A 27,619-nucleotide genomic window follows, 5' to 3' on the forward strand; every position below is an offset into this window, starting at 1 on the left:
CAGCCAGCATTGCAATTTTTTAAACCTCTCCTGGGGAGGCATCTGCAATGCAGGAATAATGGCTTGAAGTGACATTGATTCCTATTAAATATCAGGAGGAGCTTCCTAGCTTAAGACACCAGGCAGCCAGTGACTCCATCTACGTAGGCTTCGAAAGATTGTGGATCTCTGTAGCTTCATTATTTGAACTAGCCTGCCTCAACCTTTTATGGTTCGGTGGAGAAGTCATATCTTCTACCTCCAGGAGCCATGGAAGAAATGGCAGGTCCAAGGCAAGCTTTTATGTTTCTCAGAAGTCTAAGTCAGGTTCTCCCAAGATCTCTGGATGGTGAGGAGCGAATGCTGTCAATCTTTGTGCCAACAAAGGATTTCTTTGTGGCTTTGGAGCTGAACTACAGTGTTAGCCCAGAGGTCTTTAAGACTTGTAGACTTCAACTTTCAAAATTTCTTAGCCAGCCATGGAATTCTGGGAGCTGAAATCCACAAGTCTTAAACCTTAAGACAACTTTAAGACTTGTGGATTTCAGAAGTTGCTAAATTTGAAGACTTCTGCTGTAGCCTATGGAAAGAAAACTGTGCTTATATTACTTATCTTTTGATTTCTCCTTGTCTCAGGCCTGCAGCCATATTCCTTTTGGATCTCAGGCCTGCCACACTTTCTATTATTCTACTATGCCATTTCTATTGTGGGAAAATGAGAGGGGGATTGTATGGAGCTAGATGCTATGTAGCCATAACAAAATTCTTTCTAGAAAGCCAAGGTCATCCTTTGTCTTTGCACCTCTGCACCTGACCGGAACTGGATGGGTGGAACTGCCAGCATGGCAGTGGAAGACTGGACCATGGGATGGACTTGTGGGTGTGTGGGCAAGATCTTGAACTTCCAACTGGATGGGGAAAACCAGGAAGCTTTCAGATTCGGGTTTTCCCAGATGTGCCAACATGGCTCTCTTAATAAATTGGAACTTTGAGCAATACTTCGCCTCAGAGTCTGATTTACTTTTGGATGCTATTTGGGACCATGACACAAGTTTAATCTCCTGTATCAGATGAACTGCATCCTAAGGTTCTTAAGGAAATGAATGATGGTCTGGCTAAGCTATCATGTCTTTGAAAAATCCTGGAGAACCAGAGAAATGTCCCATTTCAATTCTGATTGTATGTCTTTGGAAGATACCATGGTGGTGTTGACTGTTCTTATGGGTGTTTCTAACAAGTCCTGTCTCAGGGCTTCAGAGGGAGAGATGCTGAAGATGCAGGTGGAGTTTTGTTTAGGATTTCTTCTTCTTGTTGTTGTTTCATATCCATCATCAGATGTTGACAATCATGTTGGCAATCCTATTTTTATCAACAGCCGCACAAAAAAGTGTTGAGTTTTGTCCAAACCAGTCCCTTAGATTTTTGACGCCATGAAGTTCTTCTTCTGCCTGGACTTCATTTGCCTTCAATCTTTCCCTGGAGGATTAAGCGAAGGATGGTGTATTTTTCTGGGTGTCGCATCCCATGTCCAAAATATTTTTTCACTTTTTAATGCTTTCAATGATTTCCCTTGGCTTTCCCAGGCAGCTTATCAACCTCCTCATTTGTGATTTTGTCAACCAGCTTCTGCGTAACAGCTGTCTGTCAATCCACATTTCAAATGCTTCCAGTCCCTTCAAGTGACTTTCTGTCAGAGACCAACTCTCTCCTCCGTAGAGCAGGGCAGAAAAGATCTAGCATCTAAGAAGCCTGATTTTCAGTCTTAGGCTTATGTCGTGACTGCAGAAAACTGTTTTCGTTTTTGAAGAATGTTGTTTGAGCTTTTGCTGTTTGGGATTGGATCTGCTGTTCTTGTCTTGACTGATTTGGTACTCTCAGCCTAACTGCCCAAGAAAAATGAATTCATTTCCAAAATTCCGACCAACCCTTCCTCTTTCAAAGGGCTCCGCGATGTTTCTCAACATCATACCCTAGCCAAGAAGAAAGCCCAATTGGTGGCAGAAAATACCCCGACCTTCATCTCCCCACTTCATCTTTCCCATATTATCCTCTGTGAAAGCTTTTCTCACACCGTTTGTGTCTGAGAGATGGTGATGATCTTCATTTGATTTGCTTGGGGGAGGAACTTCTCTATGTGACTTTCTCACCTCCGATGGAAACTGAACGTAGCCCCCATTGCACCGAGCAAAGATTTCAGTTTTGATTAGGTGGCTGCAAATGTTTGGCTTCACAGGGGAGGCAACTGTGAAGTCTCCCATGCCAACTTTGGCTATAACCGTTGAGGGAACTGATTTTTTTCCTCTTAATATCTTCCTGCCAGCTGTAGATTACAGTTACAAAAGGTAAGCTGTAATGCTTTATTTTGGTTTCCCCCCTCCAAATAATGCATTATTTCATTTCTTATGAATAGAAGAAAGGAAAGGAAGGTAAGGGAAGATAGAATAGAATAGAATAGAAAATAGGACAGGATAGAATAGAATAGAATAGGGAATAAGAAAGGAAAGGAAAGGGAGGGAAGGGAAGAGAAGAGGATAGAATAGAATAGAAAATAGAATAGAGGAAAAAATAGAGGAATAGAAGAAAGGAAAGGAAAAAAAAGGAAGAGAAGATAGAATAGAATAGAGGAGCGGAGGGGAATAGAGGAATAGAAAAAAGGAAGGGAAGGGAAGAGAAGATAGAATAGAATAGAATAGAAAATAGAATAGAGGAGAGAAATAGAGGAATAGAAGAAAGGAAAGGAAGAGAAAGGAAGAGAATAGAATAGAATAGAGGAGAGGAATAGAGGAATAGAAGAAAGGAAAGGAAGAGAAGGGAAGATAGAATAGAATAGAATAGAGGAGAGGAATAGAAGAAAGGAAAGGAAGGGAAGAGAAGATAAAATACAATAGACTAGAATAGAGGAGAGGAATAGCAGAAAGGAAAGGAAAGGAAGGGAAGGAAAGCAAAGATAAATTAGAATAGAATAGAATAAAATAGACTAGAATAGGAGGAGAGAAATAGAATAAAGGAAAGATAGGGAAGGGAAGATAGAATAGAAGATAGAATAGAAAATAGAATAGAATATATCTTTTTATTGGCCAAGTGTGTTTGGATACACAAGGGCAGGAGAAGAAGTCACGGATTGGAAACTTAGCAAGGAGAGATCCAATCTAGATAGAATTAAGGAGAAATTTCCTGACAGTGAGAACAATTAATCAGTGGAACAACTTGCTTTCAGAAATTGTGGGGGATCCATCCATCATTGAAGGTTTTCAAGAAGAGACTAGATAGCTATTTGTCCGAAATGGTATCTCTCCTTCTAAGGCAGGATGCTGGACTAGAAGTCTTCTTTCAACTTGGTTATTCTACGTTCCATGTTCTAACTCTATTGCTGAACTGCTGTTGGGGGGCTTTCTTCTTTGTTTTCTCACCTTGTCAACTTGAAGCTGGGTGGAATTTAACAAGTCCACACATCTTCAAACTGTCAAGGCTGAGAAACGCTAAATGTAACATTTTACAGAAGACTCATAAGCAGCACAGATTAATCCCACAAAGAGACTAAACAAGCAACACACAAACAAGTTAACAAAACAGCTTAAAAATGTCTGGGAAGTTACCATTTTTCCATAATTGGTTAATTATGAATAATTGAACATATTGCTCTGGGAAATAAAATCTGAATTTCTAGCAAGGATAAATCTCAAAAATATCATGTTTAAAAAAACATTGCAATTGTCCTTTTTAAGTCTGTGAGAAGATAGCCGACCAATATATTTTATAAAGAAAATAAGTAACTCTGTTTTAATCTGGTTTTTTTTAACTTTGTTTTTAACAATGGTGTTTACATAATATTAATGATTTATTTGAACCATGCAAGTGTGATGGGCAGTAGAGAAATTTGATAAACAAAGAAATAAACATAGCCAACACATCATAAAATACTAAATCAAGCTATAAACTGCGACAGATTGAGCCAAAGTGGGAAACCTACTCTGATTGACGATTGACGTATCTTCCAGTAAATCTCATTCATTCCTGGTGGCTTTTACCATTTATTTTAATTGCTCTAAATCTGCCGATAGATTCTGTTTGTGTCTTGATTCTAATCGTTTCCAGTTATTCAGAATATCCCCCTTTGGGTATTCCTATGGCTTTCTGCTATTCTTTTCGGTTTAAAAGCTATGCTTAGGAAAACAGACTGTGCAGTTCGGCTGAGGAAGAAACAGTTTGTCATTTGCTGCTCAGAAATAAATACCCAAAGTACCTTGAGATGTGTGAACTGCTGGTTATCTGCTCCTTCTCCCACACATTCCTGGGGTTTCTTTCCCATGGGAATCTGGGAGTGTTTTAAGAGGACACAGGACTTGTCTCTCAGCATAGTTGCAATGTTATCTGGGGCCAAGAGGACTGGAGAAGTGGGAGGTTGATGGGGGATGCACAGATAGTCCTTGACTTATGACCACAATTGAGCCCCAACGTTATGTTGTTAAGTGAGAAATTTGTTTTGCCCCATTTTTACGACCTTGCTTGCCCCATCTGTTAAGTGCTTCACTGCAATGGTTCAATTAGTAACATGGTTGTTACTTCCCCATGGACAATGCTTGTTAGAAGGTCGCAAAAAGGGGATCACATGACCCCGGGACACTACGGCCATCATACATGTGAGTTAGTTATCAAGCATCTGAATTTCGATCACGTGACCATGGGGATGCTGCAATGGTTGTAAGTGTGAAAAATGGTCATAAGTCCCATTTTTCAGTGTTGTTGTAACTTTGGTCCCTGAGTAAACTGTTGTAATGCAAAGATTCACAGGGTGTCATAGGTGGGGAAGTACAGAGGGTCCTGCCAGAGCAGTGGGACCATTGACACTGTAGTTCGTTCTTTCTTTCTTTCTTTCTTTCTTTCTTTCTTTCTTTCTTTCTTTCTTTCTTTCTTTCTTTCTTTCCATCTATCTCTCCTTTATTATGTTTATAAATAACTCAAGACACCTGATACTCCTTCCTCCTCCTATTTTCCCCACAACAACAATCCTATGAGGTGGCTTGGGCTGAAAGAGAGGGACTCGCCCCCTTTCACCCAGATAGTTTTCACACCTAAGGCAGGACTAGAACTCCCAGTCTCCTAGTGATTGGACCAAAGTAACCCAGCTGGCTTTCATATCTAAGGCAGGACTAGAACTCACCATCTTCTGGTGATTGACCCAAAGTTACCCAGCAGGCTTTCATGTCTAAGGCAGAACTAGAACTCCCAGTCTCCTGGTGATTGACCCAACATCAGCTAGCTGGTTTTCATGCCTAAGGCAGTACTAGAACTCCCAGTCTCCTGGTGATTGACCCAACGTCACCTAGCTGGTTTTCATGCCTAAGGCAGGACTAGAACGCCCAGTCTCCTGGTGATTGACCCAACGTCACCTAGCTGGTTTTCATGCCTAAGGCAGGACTAGAACTCCCAGTCTCCTGGTGATTGACCCAACATCAGCTAGCTGGTTTTCACGCCTAAGGCAGGACTAGAACTCCCAGTCTCCTGGTGATTGACCCAACGTCACCTAGCTGGTTTTCATGCCTAAGGCAGGACTAGAACTCCCAGTCTCCTTGTGACTGACCCAACGTCACCTAGCTGGTTTTCATGCCTAAGGCAGGACTAGAACTCCCAGTCTCCTGGTGATTGACCCAGTTACCCACCAGGCTTTCATGTCTAAGGCAGAACAAGAATTCACCATCTCTTGATGATTGGCTGAAAGTCACCCAGCTGGCTTTCATGCCTAAGGCGGGACTAGAACTCACAATCTCTTGGTGATTGGCCCACAATCATCCATATGGCTTTCATGTCTAAATCAGGACTAGAATTCACAGTCCCCTGGTCTCTAGCCTTAGGCCTTGACTACTACAATATCTCCGCACAGCAAATAAAAAATATGGATCAGGATGAACCCACCATTTATCCCACCAAGACATTGGAACAAAATGGAGTGAAACTCCTCATTTCAGGAGTTGGAAAATCCTTTTCTTTTGTTTTGTTTTTCCCCATCCAAAATAAATGAAACCAATTTGCCTTTGGCTTCTGTCTGGCGTGCTGTCTTTGTCCTGGTTCATTTCAGATTTTAATTGTCTCCAAACTGGGCTGCTGTGGAAGGCGTTGGTTGCACTTAGTGGAAACCTTTCTTGCCTAGCTGGGAAAGGAGAGAAAGATGAATAACAATGACTGGAAGCGATTCCTTTGTCTGTTTCTGCTTAAACTACGCAACTTCATCTGGAGCCGGGTGGTCACTCTGTGCACGGCTGACTCAGGCCCCAAATGGGGAAACTGTTTGAGTTCTTAAAAAGAAAAGTGTGGTTTGCATTTACCGTTTGCCACACATCGGACGCCGGGTACTGAACATTTCATACCGCTTGCTTCCTTGCCTTAATAATAAAATACATGGGGTTTCCGGCTCATTTTGATGCAAGAATTCTGGTGCAGATTTGATGCAGGTTTATGTGCAGAGGGACCCCCTGACTTTGCAGGGGGAACTGACCATCAATGCTCACCCTTTTTCAATGGTGATGCTGTTGAAAGAAGGAGAAACGCTGCTGGGCTGGGCTGGGCTGCTGGCTACAATTTAGTCTGTGCTGCGGCTAACAAGCAGCTAAAAGGCCTTATTTGGAAGTGGTCTGGAATATATTAATTTGTTTTGAAATGAACTTCAAATTTTAATCCAGAAAAAGAGAGAGAGAGAAAGAGAGAGAGAGAGAGAGAGGGAGGGAGGAAGGGAGGGAGGGAGAGAGAATGTCAGGTGCGAAAGCCAGGTCCACCCCTGAAGGTTGAATTATTAGACTGATTTATTGCTAAAGCCTGTGCAACAGGAATCTTCTCAACGAATCTTCTCCCCATGGTGGACACTTGGTTAGATAAGGACCAATGGGACGCAAGGGGTGCTGGACATAGTTTGCTTATGGCTGTGGAATGATACTAGGCTGATTCCCCCTTTTCATTCCACCCCAAGGTTGTCCAGCATTCCCCTATAGAAAAAAAGAGTTATGAATTGAAGTTTGTAAAATGTGGTATTTAGCCGGATCGGACCAGTTCGCCTGAACTGGTAGTGGAAATCATGGGTGGGCTTGCCCACCCAATCCGGCTTTATGCTGTCCTATTTAGGTACGTTTTTGAGACCGGGCACATGCATGGAAAGCACATGAATGAGCAAAGCACATGCGTGGAAGGCAAGGCGCATGCGCAGAAGGCGCCCGGTTGCCCATTTCATACGCGGGGGCGCGTGAAGCAGGTGGGCAGGTGCACGGCGAACCAGTGATAACAAAATGTACAACCCACTACTGAACCTTACCTACTCAAGTTTTATAATAATAAATGAATACAATTTATATAATAAATAAATATACTGTAAAGGTGGTCCTTGACTCACAACAGGCCTCTTAGCAATGGTTTAAAATTAGGAATGACCCGTAAAAGAAACTTTGGATTGGAAGTTCCGATGGTTTCCCCCATATGATCATATGACCAACTTGTGGGCACTTGGCAATATGGGTCATTTTATGACCATTTGTAGCATCCCATGGGTGACCCAATTAAACACCAGGAAAATAATTGACAAGATCTCCCATTTTCAACAATTCCTTTGCAGAAACACCATGATGGGATTTTAATTCCAGATGCTCCCAGAAGACCCATGTTTTCGAGAAGAGTGTTTTGCAGAAGATCACAGTTGCCACGTTAAGCCTTTGCTAGATGCCTCAACGCCAGACCAGATCTCCCAGGATGCTCTTCTACCTTCTTTCTGCCTTTTTCCAGCTCCAAGGTAACATCGAGACTCTTAACTTTATTTTCTCCATTCGTGGAGAATTGGAATCTTTTAACTCATCTCTTCTATGCTGAATTTACATGATATGCATCCTTCTTGCCAAACCTGGTAACTCCCAGTTTATTTGGACTACAAGTCCCATCACATATGGTTAATTCCTTTGCTGGTGGTGGGTGAAGGAATAGAGTTAATAGTGGGAAAATATCTGCATGAGATGACCAGGCTAGACTAGAATAGAATATATCTTTATTATGGTCAGAGGGCAGCAAGAGACATCACTTTTTACAATATATTTTAAAAAAATAGTACTGACATTAATAGTGGATAATAACATCACTGTTAAGAAAATACATATTCTCAAACTGTTAGGGTCACTCCCTTGTTTACATGGGTGAAAAGCTGATAAGTATGTGAGTAAATATAATGTTCTAAAAATTGTTGGAGAACTCTCCCAAAACTTGGTACAAGTTGACGGATTCTGTAACCAATTTTTTTTCTTGTGGGCATTGCAGCAACGCAGAATTTTGCCACTACATGTGTGATAGATGGGTTTGAGTCCTGGAGGAGAAAGCCTACATAAAATTGTCTGCCCTCCCTATCAATCTCTCTATATGTTGATCTATAAACTCTGTATAGCTCACAGTAAAAAAAAAAACCGTGAGATATCTTCAACTTCTCTTTTACCACATATACAAACCCGTTCTGCTATAGGTGTTCTCTTATACCTGTCCTGGAGAAGTGCTGAAGGAAGAATGCTAAATCTGGCTCTGAAGAAAGCTATTCTTTGATTTGGGAAGATCAGATCATTTAGATATCATTTAGATATCTTGCCGATTCCCACACTCCCTGTTTGATTCTGTCCCTGCTGTGGAGAGGCAACCTGTTTAGTTCTTCTTGGAACTCCATGTCCCTCATTCTATTGATTACTACTTGCTTTGCTTGGTCAAAGCCTAGGGATATTAAGAATAGTGGTGAGAGCAGTAAATAATTTTGTTAACAAATATTAATGATAATAATAATGAAATGATAAGAGTTATAGTTAACGATATATATATATATATATATATATATATATATATATATATATATATATATATATATATATATATATATATACATACATACATACATACATACATACATACATACATACATACATACATATATATATACTGGTTTAATATAAGGAATTTGGTTATAAATTGCAAACAATGATTTGGGAAAAAAGGTTTAGAAATTTAATTAATTAATTCTTACTTTGAATATGTTATAAAGGTGTAATGTTATTGGATATATGAAAGTAAATAACAAAAATTTAACTAAGTCTTATAATAAGTAAGTAGTAATTTAGTAACTTATAGATGGTTATGTTAAATAAATAATTGATAATGGCAATAATGTATACATACATGTTGGTTTGATGAGAAGAAAATAGATATAACAGTAAATAATTTTTTGTTAACCAATATTAATTATAACAACTAACAATGGAATGATAAGGATAAGGGATACAGTTAATTTTATATATATATATATATATATATATATATATATATATATATATATATATATATATATATATATATATATATATATATATATATATATATATATATATATATATATATATATATATATGTACTACCATAATAAAAGGAACCTGGACACAAATTGTAAACAGTGATTTGCAGGGTGGAAAGGGCTTAGAAATTTTGTCAACTAATTTTTGTTTAGAATATGTTATAAAGGTTTAAGGCTATTGGATGACTCTGTAATAATTAATGAAATGCCATTAGATGGTTGTGTTTTTTAATTATGGATTATTCTAGGCAAAAGGACACTAAAACAATTTCAGTCAAATGAGAACTATGATATGTTGAAAGTAAGACTCATTAAGAACTTTGACATTTGATATGAATGTAAGTAATGACTGTGGAAGAGATGCATGAAAGCTAATTGTAACCAATGGACACACTTTCTACAAGATGTAATGTAAGATGATTATTTTTTATGTGGTGGTTTAATAAAAATAAAAATAATCTTAAAAAAAAGAATACTGGTGAGAGCCCATAAGAGCCCAGCTTGTGATCTATCACCTGTTTCCAGGGGGAGGGAGAGGAGATGACCGGGCTGAGCTTGAGAGAGGGGTCAAATACATCATCAGTCTGGAGTCCTTTCATGCCCACAAGAGTCCATCCCTCCTTGAATCCTGTTGATTCTTATCTACCATCCATTTGCTTTGACTGTTAGTAGTTCGGATTTTTATAGAAAATGTTAGCATGCAATAAAGCTGTATTATTTTGAATCACTTTGGCTCCTGACAATACCTCTGCTATTAGACTGTAGTGTTAGAAGCTCCTGTAAGATTGCAGAGGGGAGCAACAGGAATAATTAGGGGGCTGGAAGCTAAAACATGTGAAGAACTTTCACATGAATTGGGTATGTCTGGTCTAATGAAAAGAATGTCTGGTAAGTCATGGTAGCAATGTTCCAATATTTGAGGGGCTCTTACAAAGACAAGTGGGTTAAACTATTTCCGTTGATCAAATTTTTATTGTTTTTTCCCTCTATAACATCTTACAATCATCACATTAACATTGTTGTGTCATCATACCTGTATATATCAATCTTATATCGCTTCTATATTTATATATATTCATCTATAGTTCTATACATTTCTCTATTGTTTCTTGGCTGAATTAACTTTATTCCTGTTATGCAATCATTTATACCAATTATCCCAAATTAGTATTCAGATGCTTCTTTGTCCTTTAATCTTAATGTTAACTTGTCCATTTCTGTGCAATCTAGAATTTTCTGAATCACTAATTCATCTGGGGGAATATTACTTTGTTTCCAACACTGGGCAAATGTTATTCTGGCTGTGGTCAACAGGTATTTTAGTATGTATTTAATATTCTTTCCATATTTCTTCTTGGTTATTCCCAGCAGAAAGAGTTTCAGTTTATATTCTATTTGTTCCTCTGTAATTTGTTGTATCCATTTCCAAATTTCAATCCAACACTTGAGTTTCTGGACAGGTCCACCATATATGATAGAAAGTCCCTTGCGGGTTTTTTTTTTTTTTTTTTTTGCACTTCCAGCAGGTGGGATTCATGTTCGGATACATTTTGGCCAATCTCATTGGTGGTAAATGCGAAAGATATATAACATTTTGTACAAACTATTTTCCAAAGCACCAAAAGGCAAGACAAGAAACAATGGATGGAAACTAACCAAGGAGAAAGTGGTGGGATTCGCACCTATTCGGGAGAACCGGTTCTTAACTTTCTAAGAGGTTTACAGAACCGGTTGTTGGAAGAAATCTTATTTTGGTTTTTTTCCGCTTTACAGGGCTAATCCTATAAGGAAGGCAGGAAGGAAACATTCTGTTGTTGTTTCTAGCTTAATCTTTATTGCCCTGCTTACAGAAACTGCCTCTCCGCTTAACCCTTATTACATTGTAACAGCTAAGGCGAAGCGCCCATTGACCTGAGTAATGTTGAGTTGGCCACGCCCACATGGTCACATGACCACTAAGCCCCGCCTACCTACCTGGTCATTAGGACAGACAACCGGTTGGTAAATTATTTGAATCCCACCATCATTGCTCCGTCATTGGAGGCTTTCAACAGGATATTGGACAATCCTTTATCTGAAATGATATAGGGTCTCCTGCTTGAGCAGGGGATTGGATTAGAAGGCCTCCAAAGTCCCTTCCAACTCTATTATTCTGTGTTATTCTATGTTAACTGAGACTTCTTCCAAGAGTTGGTTTCTTCTTTCACCAATGTGGCAATCTCATGCAACCTCTGTCTTTCTCCCCTCGGTTGCATTTCGGAGGCTGGGGAATACCAGAAAAATCTGTTTCTCTCCTCTGAAATAAAATTCATGAAACAGTTGATTGTTTGTGGTAAATACAATGCAGTATTGCAGACTGACTCTGCCCACTGCCAGGAGTTCAATCCTGACTGGATCGAGGTTGAACTCATCCTTCCATCCTTCCGAGGTGGGTAAAGTGAGGACCCAAATTGTTGGAGGCAAGAGGCTGACTCTGTAAACCACTCAGAGAGAGCTGAAAAGCACTGTGTATAAATCTAAGCCCTGTTATGCCTTATACATATTATATTATGCCTTGACATACGACCACAATTGGGTCCAGAATGTCTGTTCTTAAGCAAGGCAGTTGTTAAGTGAGTTGCACCCAGTTTTATTACCTTTTTGGCCATTGTGACTTTGAATGAATGGTCAAGGACTACCTGCAGAATTTCCCCAAGTACTTTTCCTCCCTGCTTTTCTGGAATGGATGCTTCTCTGTTTTCATAGCATTAAGTGCAAAGTCCTACATCTTAGGGTAGATCTCTCAGGTCCTAAATCTTTTTTCTTTTCTTTTTTTGGGGTGCGGTCCAGGTGTGCATGGGATGGGCAGCCACAAAGAGGACTTCCGCTTCTGTGCTGAGCGAAGACAAACGGTTGGAGGCCACATTCGTTATGACACTCAGCAGGATGCTATCACTATCTCCAATGGTGCTGACGGACTTAATATCAGTGCCCCGTTCCCACCGGGACCTCAGCAATCCTGGGCCTTGCCTTCACATTTGGGGACTTACCGCTTCTGCGTTTATTGGTTTCAGGATGACCATCTGTTCAATCTTACCTATGGCATCACTCATTCCTACCAGCTGAGTAACCAAGCCAATTATTCATTATCCTCTCTAAATTTCAATTACGAAGGGAGCAAAGATGGGCCTGATTTACTCAACAATATCTCCTACGCCTTCAACAATGGCTTTGACAATCGCTCCCTTCCGAGCATGACAAGATACAAGTTCTTCTTAGGTAGGTTGCATCCTGGGGTGGGTTTCAAAACTTTTTACTACTTATTTTGTGGGCATAGCCTATTTTTGTGAGTGTGGCATATTTTGTGGGTGTGGCCTGACGGTCATGTGACTGGGTGGGCATAGCCAACTTGATGTCACTCACTAGGAGATATCATGAATTGGGTAAAATGTGGTGAAGCTCACTTAACAGCACCAGGCCACCATTACTACCGGTCCTATCCGGTACACCAGATTTTCACTACCTCTTCTGGCGTACTGTACCATACCGTACCGTACCGTACCGTGAGGAACCCACCTCTGGTTGCATCAGAACGGGATGAACGTTGGAAAAGGGCAGGCAAAATAACATTTGCATTCACTGTTGAACATTACAGGTAGTCCTCGAGTTGCAACAGTTCGTTTAGTGACCGTTGGAAGCTACAATGGCACTGAAAAACGCACTTATGACCATTGCAGCATCCTCATGTCCTGTGATCAGACACTTGGGAACTGACTCATATTTATGACGGTTCATGTATCCTGAGGTCACGTGATCCCATTTTGCAACCTTCCAACAAGCAAAGTCAATGGCGAAGCCCGATTCACTTAACCACTGTGTTATGAACTTAACAACTGCAGTGATCCACTTAACAAATTGTCAAGAGAGGTCATAAAATGGGGCAAAAGACACTTTCTGTCTCACCTGGAAATTTAGGACTCAGTTGTGGTCATAAGTTGAGGACTATCTATACCTGGTGGTAGAAAACGTGTTGTCATGGTTCCAAATAGCATCCAAAAGTAGATCAGAGTCCAAGGCAAAAAGTTGCTCAAAGTTCCAATTTATGAAGAGAGCCATGTTGACACATCTGGGAAAACCCGAAGCTGAAAGCTTCCCGGTTTTCCCCACCCAGTTGAAAGTTCAAGATCTTAACCCCATACCCACAAGTCCATCCCATGGTCCAATCTTCCACTGCTATGCTATGACAGTTCCACCCATCCGGTTCCGGTCAAGTGCAGAGATGCAAAGACAAAGGATGACCTTGGCTTTCTAGAAAGAATTTTCTTATGGTTACATAGCATCCAACTCCGTACAATCCCCCCTCCCATTTTCCCACTATAGAAAATGCATAGGGTTATGCTAACCCTAACCCGGAGATTGCTTGCTTGTTCGTTGGATTTTTATGGGTTCCCACCTCACAGTAGCCACTCGGGGGGGGGGGGGGGGACGACACACAATATTAAAAAGAATAATAAATTGCTTAACCTCTCATATCTACTGTGTATATCCAGAGAAGCAGATTGGAACAAATGACCAAAACGGTACAAAATCTCAAACATTTGCACAGTTTATTCTGCCCTAGTTATAGTTGGGCTTAAATATTTTTATCAGACACTGCAGAGTGCAACCCTGGGAATTAAAACTGTTATTAAAAAAACAACAATAACCAACGGCTACAATCGTCAAGATGTTGATTACTATTTTTTCCCCGCCAATACCATTTCCTACCATTTCAGGAAATGAACCAGAGGTGGCATTCAGCCAGTTCTGGCAGGTTCTGGAGAACCAGTAGTGGAAATGTTGAGAGTGAGGAGGGAATGGGGATTTTGCACTATCCTTCCCCTGCCACACCCACAAAGCCACGCCCACAGAACCAGGAATAAAAAATTTGAATCCCACCCCTGAAATGAACATGGCATCAGAAAGCTTGAATTCTGGCCTGTGCAGAAGCAGATGTCAACTCTCCATGGTGACATTCCATGCATACCGTTGGCAGAGCCAGATCTCAGATTACAGTAGCTGGTTTGAGATGGGTGCATCTATTGAGTAATGTGATTTATGACACAGACTGGGCGGGGGGGGGGGGAAAGGAACAGGGACAAAGTTCAGAAGCAGATAAACCGAGCAAAGGAATGGCTGCGAATAAATCTTGCCTAATGAATAATGCCTAATCAAGCTGTTAATAAATCACAGGTTTTTGTATTAAAACATTGGCTCGATTATTATGAATCAATTATGGCATCTTTAGGAAACTTTACAGCAGATAGGCTCACCCTAGAATTAAAAAATAAAGGGGAATCGGAATATTATGAAGTTTGGAATAGATTTTACGATTGGTATAAGCAGTGGTGGGTTTCAAAAAATTTTCGAACCTACTGTGTGGGTGTGGCCTCCTTTGTGGGAGTGGCTTGCCGGCCATGTGACCTGGTAGGAGTGGCTTGCCAACCATGTGTTTTTTTTCTTTCTTTCTTTCTTTCTTTCTTTCTTTCTTTCTTTCTTTCTTTCTTTCTTTCTTTCTTCCTTCCTTCCTTCCTTCCTTCCTTCCTTCCTTCCTTCCTTCCTTCTCTCTCTCTCTCTTTCCTTCCTTTTGTCTCTCTGTCCCTTTTTCCTTTTTTTCTTTCATCTCTCTCTCACTTTTTCTTTCTTTTTTCTTTATTTCTTTCTTCCTTTCTTCCTTTCTTTCTCTTTCTCTTTCTCTCTCTGTGTGAGTGTGTGTGTGTGTGTGTGTGTGTGTCAGTGGTGGGTTTCCAAAAATTTTGGAACCTCTTCTGTAGGTGTGGCCTGCTTTCTGGTGGAACCTCTTCTAACCGGTTTGGTAAGATTTGACGAACCGGTTCTACCGAACTGGTGCGAACTGGTAGGAACCCACATCTGGGTATAAGACAAGGTGACAAGACTGGAACAAATTGTAAATAATGTGATTGGCTAAAAGGATAGATAATGTATTAAGTAGGCTAATAGTTATTGGTTGAGATTATTTGTATATAATGTGATTGTATGGTCATTACGACTCCACTGTTCTGAACTATTTTAAACATAAAAACAATATATGTATATTGGAATTCAAGATTTATTCAAGTCCCAGGAACAGCCAAACCATGAGGCCCTTTTATTTTACTTTGCTGGTTTGCTTTGCTCTGTAGATTTTCGGAAGATAGATCAGAAGGAAGCGTTGGTTCAAAACAGCAACGTGGAAGAAGAAATGAGACGAACAGAGTTAAAACTGAAGAACTTGGAAACACGTCCTAGCAGTGATCAGGATGGGCCTCCGGAAGATCCGTTTTTGTGAATATTTGGCAGCCAATCTGCATTCTTATTCATTTGTATTTTAAAAAAGTAGGCACTGTGTATTGCAGAAGTCCTCAAACTTGGCAACTTTAAGACTTGTGGACTTCAACTCCCAGAATTCTCCAGCTGGCTGCAGAATTCTGCGAGCTGAATTCTACAAGTCTTAAAGTTGCCAAGTTTGAAGACCTCTGATGTATTTTGACTGCAAAAAGGAGTGAGATGGAGCAGGGTGGCTGGAGGTATGCTTTGCACAAGTCTTGCACACAAGTCCGATCGTTGCAAGTGGTGGGAGATGTGCTTTACCTGCATATTACAAAGTCAAAAGAGATATTTTATCTTATCTCATATCAAAACCAGGTTTGAAATAGGAGCTAGCATGGTTTTCAGAGTATAAGACGTTCCAAAGTATAAGACACACCTAGATTTGGAGGAGGAAAACAAGGGGAAAATATCTGCCTCTGCCTCTCAGCAATTTGCCTCCTTGCAACAAACAGTACAGACAATATACACTGTTTGTAATGTTATATTTCACACTATACTTGTACAGATGCTGTTAAAATTGATGTGCTTTCTGGAAGTATAGTTGTTCTCTGCTATTTAAAAGAATAGCGCTTTTTAAAACAATAGCAGGGGGCCTCTTCAGATCAAGCATCTATTTTAAAAAGATTCTTCATTTTGTTAAGTTGTCTAGAATAATAATAAACCAATCTTTAAAAAATATATTTAATAAATTTAACATTCTGTAGGCATTTATAGTTGTTGACTTACCTCCTTGCAGCAAACAGCCTGATTAGCACAAGGAAAAAAAAATCTGCCTCCCAGTAATTTGCCAAGTGGAGCAAATAGCAAGTTTCACTTTCAATTTCTCCCGATCATCAGCTGTTACAGGCTGCAGGGATTTGCTATAGGTTATGGAAGCCTCTGCAAGCCCCAGTTTGCTACAAAGAGGTAAATTGCTGAGAGGCAGAGGCCAAAGGATTGGGGCCGGTGGGTGGGTGGGGCTACATTAGGTGTAAAAGGCACACCCAAATTTTCACCCTCTTTTAGGGGGGGAAAAAGGTGTGCCTTATATTCCAAACAATGTGGTACATAGGAATCAAATGCACAGGTATTTGGACCTCCTGACTGATAGATTGGCTTGAGAGCAAATTCTTGTCTTGAGGACCAAACAAGCTGTGATTCCCACATTGTGTTTAATTATGGTTTGCCTGAATCATGAATGTTCGAAGCATTGATAGCCAGATTCACACAGAAAGCTAAGTGGTGGTTTATTTTGAATCAAAAGAGTAGGGTCCATCCTTCTCGGTTAGCCAAGATAGCAATAGCAATAGCAGTTAGTCTTATATACCGCTTCATAGGGCTTTCAGCCCTCTCTAAGCGGTTTACAGAGTCAGCATATCGCCCCCAGAGTCTGGGTCCTCATTTCACCCACCTCCGAAGGATGGAAGGCTGAATCAACCTTGAGCCGCTGAGATTAGAACCGCTGAACTGCAGATAACAGTCAGCTGAAGTGGCCTGCAGTACTGCGCCCTAACCACTGTGCCACCTCGGCTCTTGTATATGATGGTTTAGATATATGATGGTTTAATGTAGTGGGTGATTTTGGCCACTGATGAGTTATTAACAGGGAGGATAAAAATGGATGATTATTTTTAAAAATAAACAAAACGGGTTTTTAAAATTTAAATCGGATTTTTTTATTTTTATCAAATTTATTTTATTAAAATGCTTTTGGAGTAAAAATCTATCTAAAGGTAGTTTTCTATTTAACAGACATTCATAATGTAGTTTATTCAGCATGAAATGGAGCTTAGTTACGCAGCATGAGGAGGCTGTAGATTCTCCAATATTGGGACTGTCGATGAGTCAACAGCCAGTCAGAGGAAGAGTCACTGTGGGACAGAGATGACAGTTGCTCTTTAAAAATTATGATTTAAATCGAGTTGATTGAAATCCAGCCTTTTTACTAGACTTGATTTAAATCAAATCCACTTTGGCTAATAAAGACTTCAGTAGAGTGGTGAAATTCAAATTTTTTTACTACCGTTTCTGTGGGTGTAGCTTGGTGGGCGTGGCAGGGGAAGGATATTGCAAAATCCCCATTCCCTCCCCATTCTGGAGCTAGCCAGAGGTGGCATTTGCCAGTTCTCCGAACTACTCAAAATTTCCGCTACTGGTTCTCCAGAACCTGTCAGAACCTGCTGGATTTCACCCTTGCTCCAGGAGCTTCTGGAGACCTGTGGGATGATGTCTGGAGCAAAACATCTCCAGCTACAACCTGTTCTCCCGTCCTCAACAGGTTCCTGCACCAGTTGGAATCAACGCTGGGCGAAATACATTTCCAGGGATATCAGAAGACATTTGACGGGACAGTAATGCATGCAAATGTCCAGAAAGTCCCACTTCAAATTCCTGAAAACCTGTCCATTGAGGTTACACTGAAGGTGAGTCACGCATCAAAATGACATCTGTCAATTTCTACTTTGCTCCGTTGACTCTCTTCCCGCTGCACGTTTGCAATGCTCTGTTTTTGCAAATGAAAGAGCATGCCTGCAAGACAACCACGGAATGCATTTCCGTGGTTATTTATTATTTACCATCTGGGCTTTGAAAAACAAGTGCATTTCACACCTCTTTCCTGCATACAAATGTCTGGGTAAGTTGGGGACCACGATGACTTCTTCGCCTGACAAAAATAAGATTTCCTCTTTTTTAAAAAAAATTTCTTTGTTTTAAGATATTTTAGACTGTGTTGGTTAAAAAGCTATACCGTGTACGGGCTCTGGGAAGTCAGGGGGAGGGAAGGGAGGTGGGGTTTTAGGGGGAGGGGGGAGGGGGGAAATATAATATGTGTTAGATCTTAAAGCACATGATTGCACTCGTATACTGTGGCTCTTTCACGTTAGGGTAAAAATAGGACAAGCTGAACATATCGATAGATAATAGAAATACACCGAAGGGAGGAGTAGAGCGAAAGAAGAAAGAGGGGTAGAGAGGGTGGGTGAGAGGATTGGAGGCAGGAGGAGAAGGAAGGGAGGGAAGGTAGTGGGAGAGAGGAGTGATAGAGGGGGAGGGGATGTAGGAAGTAGAGGGGAATGTTGGAAGGAAGAACGAAAGTTGGAGGGGGGTGAAAGAGGGTGTATGGTGGGTCAAGGTGGCATATTGGCTTTGTATTTTGGGGGGCATTGTCTACAAAAGGGAGGGCTATGTTTATTATTCAATGTTATATGCCCCGGTTACGCACAGTATACATGTGATTGTATGGAATGAAATGGAAATAAACATATTGTCAAAAAAAAAAAAAGATTTCCTCCTTCTCTTTGGTAAAGCTGTGCTTGGTTTCTTTCTGCAGGAGAACAAAGCGGTCCCTAAATTCAAAGTTAACTTGCCCAGAAAAGTGTTTGAGAAAACCAGAGACGGCTTCACAAATGGGGAGATGAAGGTCGTGGTGTTGTCGGCCACAAGTGAGACCCTCTTTCAGGTAATGATGGGGAGGACGGTTTTAGTTTAGTGGTGGGATTCAACTAATTTAGCAACTGGTTCTCTGTCCCAATGACCGGCTGGGTGGGCGTGGCCATGGTGGGCGTGCTGGGGTGTGTGACAGGCAGAACTCAGCCTCCTGCACCCCCTGGAAGCAAAAATGGGCCGGGGGGGGGTTGCCACCCCACACAGCCTGTTTTGGGTCTAGGAGGCCTCCTGCACTCACCTGGGAAACAGAACAGGGCATGTGGGAACTCCTGGGAGTGGCGTGGCGGGACGGGATGGGGTGTGGCAGGGCAGCCAGTCATTGGAACTACTGGTTCACCGAACCGGATGTAAAATTAGCATCAATTCATCCAGTGGTGGGATTCAGCCAGTTTGCGCCTATTCGGGAGAACTGGTTGTCAGCCTTCTAAGCAGTTTTGAGAACCGGTTGTTGGAAGAAATCTTGTTTTGGTTTTTTTCCACTTCACAGGGCTAATCCTGTAAGGAAGGCAGGAAGGAAACATTCTAGTGTTGTTTCTAGCCTAATCTTTATTGGCCTGCTTACAGAAACTGCCTCTCCGGTTAACCCTTAGTACATTGTCACAGCTAAGGTGAAGAGTGAGTGACATTGAGTTGGCCACACCCACCCAGTCACATGACCACCAACCACTGCCTACCCAGCTGGTCATTAGGACAGAGAACCGGTTGTTAAATTATTTGAATCCCACCACTGGATTCATCCAAACTGGTCAGAACCGGCTGAATCCCACCCCTGTGCTGATTCCTTTGCATATTTAAAAAATAAAGAATTTGGTGAAACTTAGGAAACAAATTTATTTCGCCTCAGTGTTGCGCTGAGAGGAGCTGATGTTCAAAGCAAGTTCAGAGCAGATGTTTTAGGCTTTGAAGTCGAAGGTTCCTTCAAGTCAGCCTTCACTTTTCTGCATCAAATAGAAGCAAACAGCTGTGTTAAAATGCTGCATACGTGTTTCAATCTAAAATAAGAGAAAATAATACATTTCCTCGTTTCGGAATCTGCACCCAAAGCTATGAAATGTTAGCAACCCAGGCTGAAATCTGTTTGCTTTGGGTTTTTGTATGTGGTATTCTTCCTTTCCATGTCAGAAGGAAACCTCATCTATTATGAAACCGAGCAGATTTTTTTTCAATCGCATAAGCAAAATTAGGCTCCTAGGAAAGTTTTTGTTGCAAAGTTAACAGCCGTACAAGAACCCCAGTTTGAGAAATGTTTGCTCAGAGGTTAAAACCTTATTCAGACCAAAAGAAAAAGCAATGACAACAGTTACTAATGTTGTAAAGGCAAAAGGTGCTGGAGAAGACTCCTGTGAGTCCCTTGGACTGCAAGGCGATCCAACCGGTCAGTCATAGAGGAGATCAACCCTGACTGCTCTTTAGAAGGTCAGATCCTGAAGAGGAAACTCAAAATACTTTGACCAACTAATGAGAAGGAAGGACTCCCTGGAGAAGAGCCTCATGCTGGGAATGAAACATCCGCTGGAGTCCACTGAAGCAGTCAGCTTCAGTGGATTCCAGAGGATTGGAGAGGACAGGAAGGCCTGGAGGAACATTGTCTATGGGATCGCGATGGGTCGAACACAACTTTGCAACTAACAACAACAAAGACAAAATATCTGAGTATCGGAGAAGAGACAAAGTTTCTCAGCCTCAACGTCAAGCAAATTTCTGCCGAGTAACCAATTGTGGGGCTTGCACAGTGCTTGGGAAGGAAGTGTAGAACCCATTGCCCATAGATTGTGACAAAGTGCACACCTGAAAAAGTCTTTGTGAAAAACATATCACATGTGTCCCGAATTAATGTTGAGGTGTGCAGTTGAAATCAACTGTATGTATATGTGTGTGTATGTATATATGTACATATTTTCAAACTTTCTTTCTGGCAGGATAAAGATTCTGGTTCACTCCTTGGTGGAAATGTGGTCGGCATCTCAGTGGGCAATATGCCTGTCCATGGGTTGCCCAAAGAAGAACGGATTTCTATCACCTTTTGGTACCACCACCTTCAGGTAGGTCTGAAATATCTTCTCCCTATCTCCTGGAGGCGTACTAGTGGGGCAGAAGAGATCTCCATCAAGATTTCCAATGGGATGCTTTGAAAGGCTGTGAATGAATCTCGTGTGAAGATGAGGAAACTCCTGAGAACTTAGTGGTAGGATAAATGTCTATGGAGATTCTCCATCATCCAGGTCATGGTTGTCCCAAAGGTGTTTTCTTTTTCAAGAGGCAACTGGACTTTCTGGTTTTCTTTGAAGACATTTAATCATCCAAGAAGCTGACCTGAAGAAGCTTCTTGGAGGAGAAGCGAAACGTCTTCAAAGAAAAACCAGAAAGTCCAGTTGCCTCTTGAAAGAAGCCCTTTTGGGACATAGTGGTAGGATAGACCAAGCCAAAGATTACTCCATGAGCCACTTATCAAGCAAGGATTCTCCATTTCTTGATCTCTACATAGGACTGGTAGTCCAACACATTCACAAAAGCGGATGAATATGTTCATGATATCCAATGAATGTCTGAGTTGCTTTGCTCCTAAAATGAATTTCTAGTATGACTTCATTGGGAGCCACTGATGTGAGAGGTATATACAGTATTTTTCGGACGATAAGACACACCAGAGTATAAGACGCACCAAGATTTTGAAGAGGTAAATTTTTAAAAAGAGTTTTGCACTCTGCAGACCTCCCAATCCTTCTGCATGCCTCATTTTTTGTGAAAAAATGGATCATGTAGAGAGTTTGAGAGGCCTGCATTGTGCTTCTGGGGCCTGGAGGAGGGGCAAAAACGAGCAAAAAACAGCCTGTTTTTTGCAAGAATAAAAGGCAAGCACATGGTTTGGGAGACTTATAGAGTGCTCCTGGTGGGTAGTGGTGGGCAAAAATGGGCAAAAACGGTCTATTTTTCACTCATTTTTGCCCTCCCCAGCCCCCAGGAGCACTCTACAAGCCTCCTAAAGCCTATGCACTTCCATTTTTGTGAAGGGGGCAGGTTTCAGGAGGCCAAAAATTCTGTATTCAGTGTATAAGACACACCTAGATTTTCACCCTCTTTTTTTGGGGGGGGGGAGAAGGTGCGTCTTATACTCCGAAAAATACGGTAGGTGACCTGGTATAGTCTGAGCTAGCAGCAATGGTGGGGTTCAAAAAAATTTATTACTGGTTCTGTGGTCATGGCTTGGTGGGCGTGGCTTGGTGGGCATGGAAGGGGAAGGATATTGCAAAATCCTCATTCCCTCCCCACCCCACTAACCTGCTTTCCAGCTCCCTTCTCCTGTGCAGGGCAACAAAAGAAAACCCAGGCAATCCGATCAGCTGGGACTCGGGAGGCAGAGAATAGATGGGGGCGGGGCCAGCCAGAGGTAGTATTTGCCAGTTCTCCGAACTACTCAAAATTTCTGCTACTGGTTCGCCAGAACCAGTCAGAACTGGCTGAATACCTCCTCTGGCCAGCAGTGTGCTTCAGCTGTTAAAAAGCCACTGCAGTTCTGAGCTGCATTAATGGAGAGATAGTTCCAAGATCCTGAGAAGTGATAGTACCATTTTACACCACATGAGTGAGGATGCAATCGGAATACTGCATCCAGTTTCGGCCACCCTGAATCCAAAAAAAGGATGTTGAGACTCTAGGAAAGGTCCAGAGAAGGGCAATAAAAACGATAAAGAGATCTGCAGGCTAAATCGTCTGATGAACAGTTAAGGGAACTAGATGCTTAATCGATAATGACATAGATGTTTAATCTATTGAAAGGAAGAATTAGGAGGGGCATGATAGCCATCTTCCGGTACTTGAAGAGCTATCACAGAAAAGATATCTCCAAAGCACCAGAGGGTTAGACAAGATGCAATTGGTGGAAACTTAGTAAGGAGAGATCCAGTCTAGAAGTAAGGAGAAATTTCCTGACAGTGACAATGAATGAGTGAAACAGCTTGCCTCCTGTGGATGATGCTCCAGGCTGGAGGTTTTGATGTTGTTGTTTTTTTTAAAAAAGACTGAACAGCCATTTGTCTGGGACGGTACAGGGTTTGACAAGCAGGGGGTTGGACTAGAAGACCTCTAAGGTCCCTTCCAACCCTTGTGATTCAATACAAACTGTTCAGTTCAGAAACACAGAGAGAGAACTTTGTTTTCCTGACTACGGGGTGGAGTTGCTGGATAGAAATGCTCACAGAAAGTATTTCTTACACAATGGTGCGCCATAGAATTACACCTGATATTTAGCATATTTTTCCCCACCCGTATATTCTGGGATGTTGTTCACAACACAATGCAAATCGAAAGGCTATTCTTTAAATCCATTCAGTCCTTGGGAAATTGGTTCCTTTGTAATTACATATGTATGTAATACAGCTCAAAATAAAGCAGTGCACCACTCCTAGGGAAACAACATGCAAATATGTGCCTGCAAGTGGAAGACTTTTCTAAGTAGCAGACTACTAGCAGCTAAGGCAGGGAAATGTAGAATGCTGTTGTGTAACAGAAATAAACAATTTCTTCCTTTTGTTTTCTAAATACACTTTGGCTTCTTTCAAAAAAATTTTGACTGCTTTAATTTCTCTTTCAAAGAATTTTTTTATTTTCTTACATACCATTTTAAGTATACATTCACATAATTGTTATTCTTCTTTACATTTATCATTCTTATACATTTATTATTTCATTTAATAAGTTATACTGTACATTTTGGGTTACTTTATTTACCATCCCTTCCGCCTGTTGTAACACCACCTTATTTTCCCTTTCTTTTCTCCCTACCTCCTCTACTTTATTCCTTCCTCCTCTCCTTCCCCTTCCTTCTTCCCTTTCCTTTCTCCTACTCCTGCTCTTCTTCTTCCCCTTCCTACCCTCTCTCCTTCTCTTTCTCTCCCTTCCATCCTCCTCTCCTTACCTCTTTCTTCTTTCCCCCGTCTTCCTTTCATTCTCTCCTTGTCTCTCCTTTTCTTTTTCTATTATTGTTGGTGTATATTTCAAAACTCCGTTTATGTTTCCTTGGGATGGTATTTCCGCCAACCCAAATATGATTTAGTATCATTTCTTATTCCCTTTCCTTCGCTAGTCTACCCTAGTTATGTTCCCCCGCCCTTTATATCTCGCTCTTGACTGCTTTAATTTCTGAAGTTTAAATAAGATAATTTTGTGTTCAAAGCAGCAGCTTTCAATCAATCGGAATAGACCTGGAAGGGACCTTGGAGGTCTTCTAGTCCATCCCCCTGCTCAAACAGGAGACCCTGTACCAATTTGAACAATGGCTGTCCAGGCTCTTCTTAAAAACCTCCAGTGATGGAGCAGCCACAACTCTAGAGGCAACTTCTGTTCCACTGATTCATTGTTCTCATTGTCAGGAAATTTCTTGTTATTCCACGTTGCTTCTCTCCTGGATTAGTTTCCATTCATTATTTCTTGTCCTGCCCTCTGATGCTTTGGAAGACAAATTGACCCCCCCTTCTTTGGGGCAGCTTCTCAAATACTTGAAGACTGCTATCCTTTCCCCATTAGTTCTTCTTTTCTCTAGACTAGCAAACCCAAATCCTGCAGCCGTTCTTCGTACGTTTTAGTCTCCAGGCCTTTAATCATCTTAGTTGCTCTTCTCTGTACTTTTTCTAAAGTCTCAACATCTTTTTTTGTAATTTGTTGACCAAAACTGGATGCAGGATTCCAGGTGCGGCCTTACGAAAGCTTTATAAAGCGGAACTAATACTTCATGTGATTTTGATTCTATGCCTCTGTTCATACAACTCGTTCATGCAACTCAGACTGCTTTGGACTTCAACTTCCAGAATTCCTCAGCCAGCTTTGCTCTGGAAGTTGAAGTCCACAAGTCTTAAAGTTGCCAAGGTTGGAGACCCCTGTTATAGGTAGTCTTTGACTAATGACCACTGATGGGACCAGAACCTCAGTTGCTAAAGTGAGCCAGTTGTTAAGTGGATCACGCCTGAGATTATCACCTTTTTGGCCATGGTCGTTAAGTAAATGACTTACAGTTAAGACAATCTGGCTCCCCCCCCCCCCATGGATTTTGCTTGTTGGAAGGTCGCAAAGGCAGATCATGTGATCTGGGATGCTGCAACCATCATAAATAGATGCTGGTTGCCAAGTGCCTGGATTTTAATCATGTGACTGCAGGGATGCTACAATAGTTGTAAGTTAGTTAGTTTACTTTATTGTCATTGCACCTTGTGTAATGAAATTAAGCGCGATTGTCAGGGTTCCAAATAGCATCCAAAATTAAATCAGAGTCCGAGGCAAAGTATTGCTCAAAGTTCCAATTTATTAAGAGAGCCATGTTGGCACATCTGGGAAAACCCGAATCTGAAAGCTTCCCGGTTTTCCCACCCAGTTGAAAGTTCACGATCTTGCCCCCACACCCACAAGTCCATCACATGGTCCAATCTTCCACTGCCATGTTGGCAGTTCCACCCATCCAGTTCCAGTCAGGTGAAAAGGTGCAGAGACAAAGGATGACCTTGGCTTTCTGAGAAGAATGTTGTTATGGCTACATAGCATCTAACTCCATACAATCTCACCTCCCATTTTCCCACAAGAGAAAAGGCATAGTAGAATAATAGAAAGTGTGGCAGGCCAAAGATCCAAAAGGAATATGGCTGCAGGCCTGACAGCGACCTTCAGTGTATATGACAGTTCAGGTTGTGGTTGTTAAGGAATCATGTGCAGTCATTAAGCGTAACATCAGGGAGTGGCTGGTTTCCTCATTGACTTGACTTGTTGGAAGCTGGCAGGGAAGATCACAAGTGGTGAGGATGTGACAGTGGGAAGCTGTGATTGTTGTAACTGTGTAGTGATTGCCAAGTGCCCCCATTGTGATCCTGTGACTGTGGGGATACTGCGACAGCCACAACTTCAAGGACCGGCCATAAGTCTTCTTGTGGAGCACTGTTGTAACTTCAAATGGTTACTGAACAAGAAATCACTAAGTGAGGACTACCTGTATCATCAAAAGCCCTTCCCTGTCTTTCATGGTTGACAAAGCATCATGATACCTGGGATGACAACAATCAGACCAACCACTTGGTGGGCTCTGTAGCGCTCTGTTGTCTCTGGCCTGCTGGCAAATCCATGTCTTCGCACTTTGTGAAAGAATGTTGGGGGTTGGGGGTGGGGGACAACCTTATTATTTCTGCAAGGATGATGTTCCGCATGTATCTTTGATTCCTCTCAGTGCAAGGACCAGTCCTCGTAAAAGTCCCATTTTTTCAGCTCCATCCTAACTTAGAATGGTTGCAATCTGAACGGTTATAATTCAAGGACAATTTAAGTGAGATCGCAGATATGTCTGTCACCTGCATGCAAAAAGAATTCAAGAGGCCAAGTCCCCTTCAGGCGTAGGTGTGTTCCCAGCCACGGCGGTTAGAGGGTTAGTTAGAGATGGTGAGGTAGCTATTGTTTGTTTAGATTGGTTTGGCTCTTTATATTGCATTGTTGTCTAGTGGTGAATTCCTCTAAACCACCAAGAGTCATTTGATAGCTTCCAAAAGGAATTGAACAATATTTTAGACAAATAGGGCTCCGGAGAGAAAAAGAGATAAATAGTCACTTTTCCCTGTGGCTGTTTTCCTTGTGCCATGTGCTGTGTTCACTATTTGAGTGGTGTGGTGGCTTAGAGATGGAGCGCTCGCCTCACACTCAGGAAGCTGTGAGTTCAATCCTAGGTAGAGGCAGATAATTCTCTCTCTGGGCACGCTGAAAATATATATCTGCTGAAAAAAAACCTCATTGGCGACAGGAAGGGCATCTGGCCAGTAAACATTCAGCTCCATTCAGTTGCTCAGACTCCAGCCTGGAAGGGATTACGGGGTCATTAAAAGAGGATGATGATGATATACTGTGTTCATTGTTTGGATTTTGGTTTTATTTCAGAGGAATTTGACTCCCACATGCGTGTTCTGGGATGCAGGCTCCAAGGGTAAGTGCCTAAAAAAGTTGGGGTATGAAAGTGAAGTTGTCAGCATTCCAAGTATCATGCAGAATTAAATCAGAGTCCAAGGCAAAACGATCCTTAAAGTTCCAATTTAATAAGTCAGACATCTTAGCACATCTGTGAAATCCCAATTCTGGGAATTACATCGGATTCCCACCCAGTTGAAAGTTCATGATCTTGTCCCCACATTCACAAATCCATCACATGGTCTAATCTTCTTCCACGCTGGCATCTCCACCCAGCTGGTTCCGGTCAGGTGCAGAGGTGCAGAGACAAAAGATGTCCTTGGGCTTCTAGAAAAGAATGACAACAACACATTTCACAATTCTACTCCTTTCTATTCCCCCCTCCCAACTACTACACTAATGAAACAGCATAATGAAATAATAGTTTGTGTGGCAGGCCAAAGATCCTAAAAGGAACATAACTACAGGCCTGACAATTTTTGAAAGGCTGCTTTCTCCCTCAGTGATTTCTGCATTTGTTCATTTGTGAAAAATGCAGCTGCAGTTAACAAAGATTAGGCACCAAATAATACGCTATCTCGA

The 27,619-nt window shown here is 41.5% G+C and overlaps 1 protein-coding gene across 2 annotated transcripts in view; it reads left to right on the forward strand.

Annotated features, from left to right (window-relative positions):
* Positions 1 to 27,619, forward strand: part of LOC106541166 (adhesion G protein-coupled receptor G1) — an 83,516-nt gene that overhangs the window by 43,779 nt on the left and 12,118 nt on the right. For both annotated transcript variants that reach the window (XM_087729568.1, XM_087729567.1), the window contains exons 2-8: positions 7,577 to 7,750; positions 12,164 to 12,592; positions 15,496 to 15,637; positions 17,940 to 18,084; positions 18,993 to 19,121; positions 21,028 to 21,150; positions 27,011 to 27,056. In XM_087729568.1, coding sequence (XP_087585694.1) covers positions 7,681 to 7,750; positions 12,164 to 12,592; positions 15,496 to 15,637; positions 17,940 to 18,084; positions 18,993 to 19,121; positions 21,028 to 21,150; positions 27,011 to 27,056 — 1,084 coding nt within the window. In that variant the 5' untranslated portion in view covers positions 7,577 to 7,680. The remainder of the gene's footprint in view (positions 1 to 7,576; positions 7,751 to 12,163; positions 12,593 to 15,495; positions 15,638 to 17,939; positions 18,085 to 18,992; positions 19,122 to 21,027; positions 21,151 to 27,010; positions 27,057 to 27,619) is intronic.

The sequence above is a fragment of the Thamnophis sirtalis genome, unplaced genomic scaffold (assembly GCF_051295495.1).
Source record: "Thamnophis sirtalis isolate CommonGarterSnake01/CBP01778 unplaced genomic scaffold, rThaSir2_p1.2 scaffold_14, whole genome shotgun sequence".
NCBI classification, from domain to species: domain Eukaryota; kingdom Metazoa; phylum Chordata; class Lepidosauria; order Squamata; family Natricidae; genus Thamnophis; species Thamnophis sirtalis.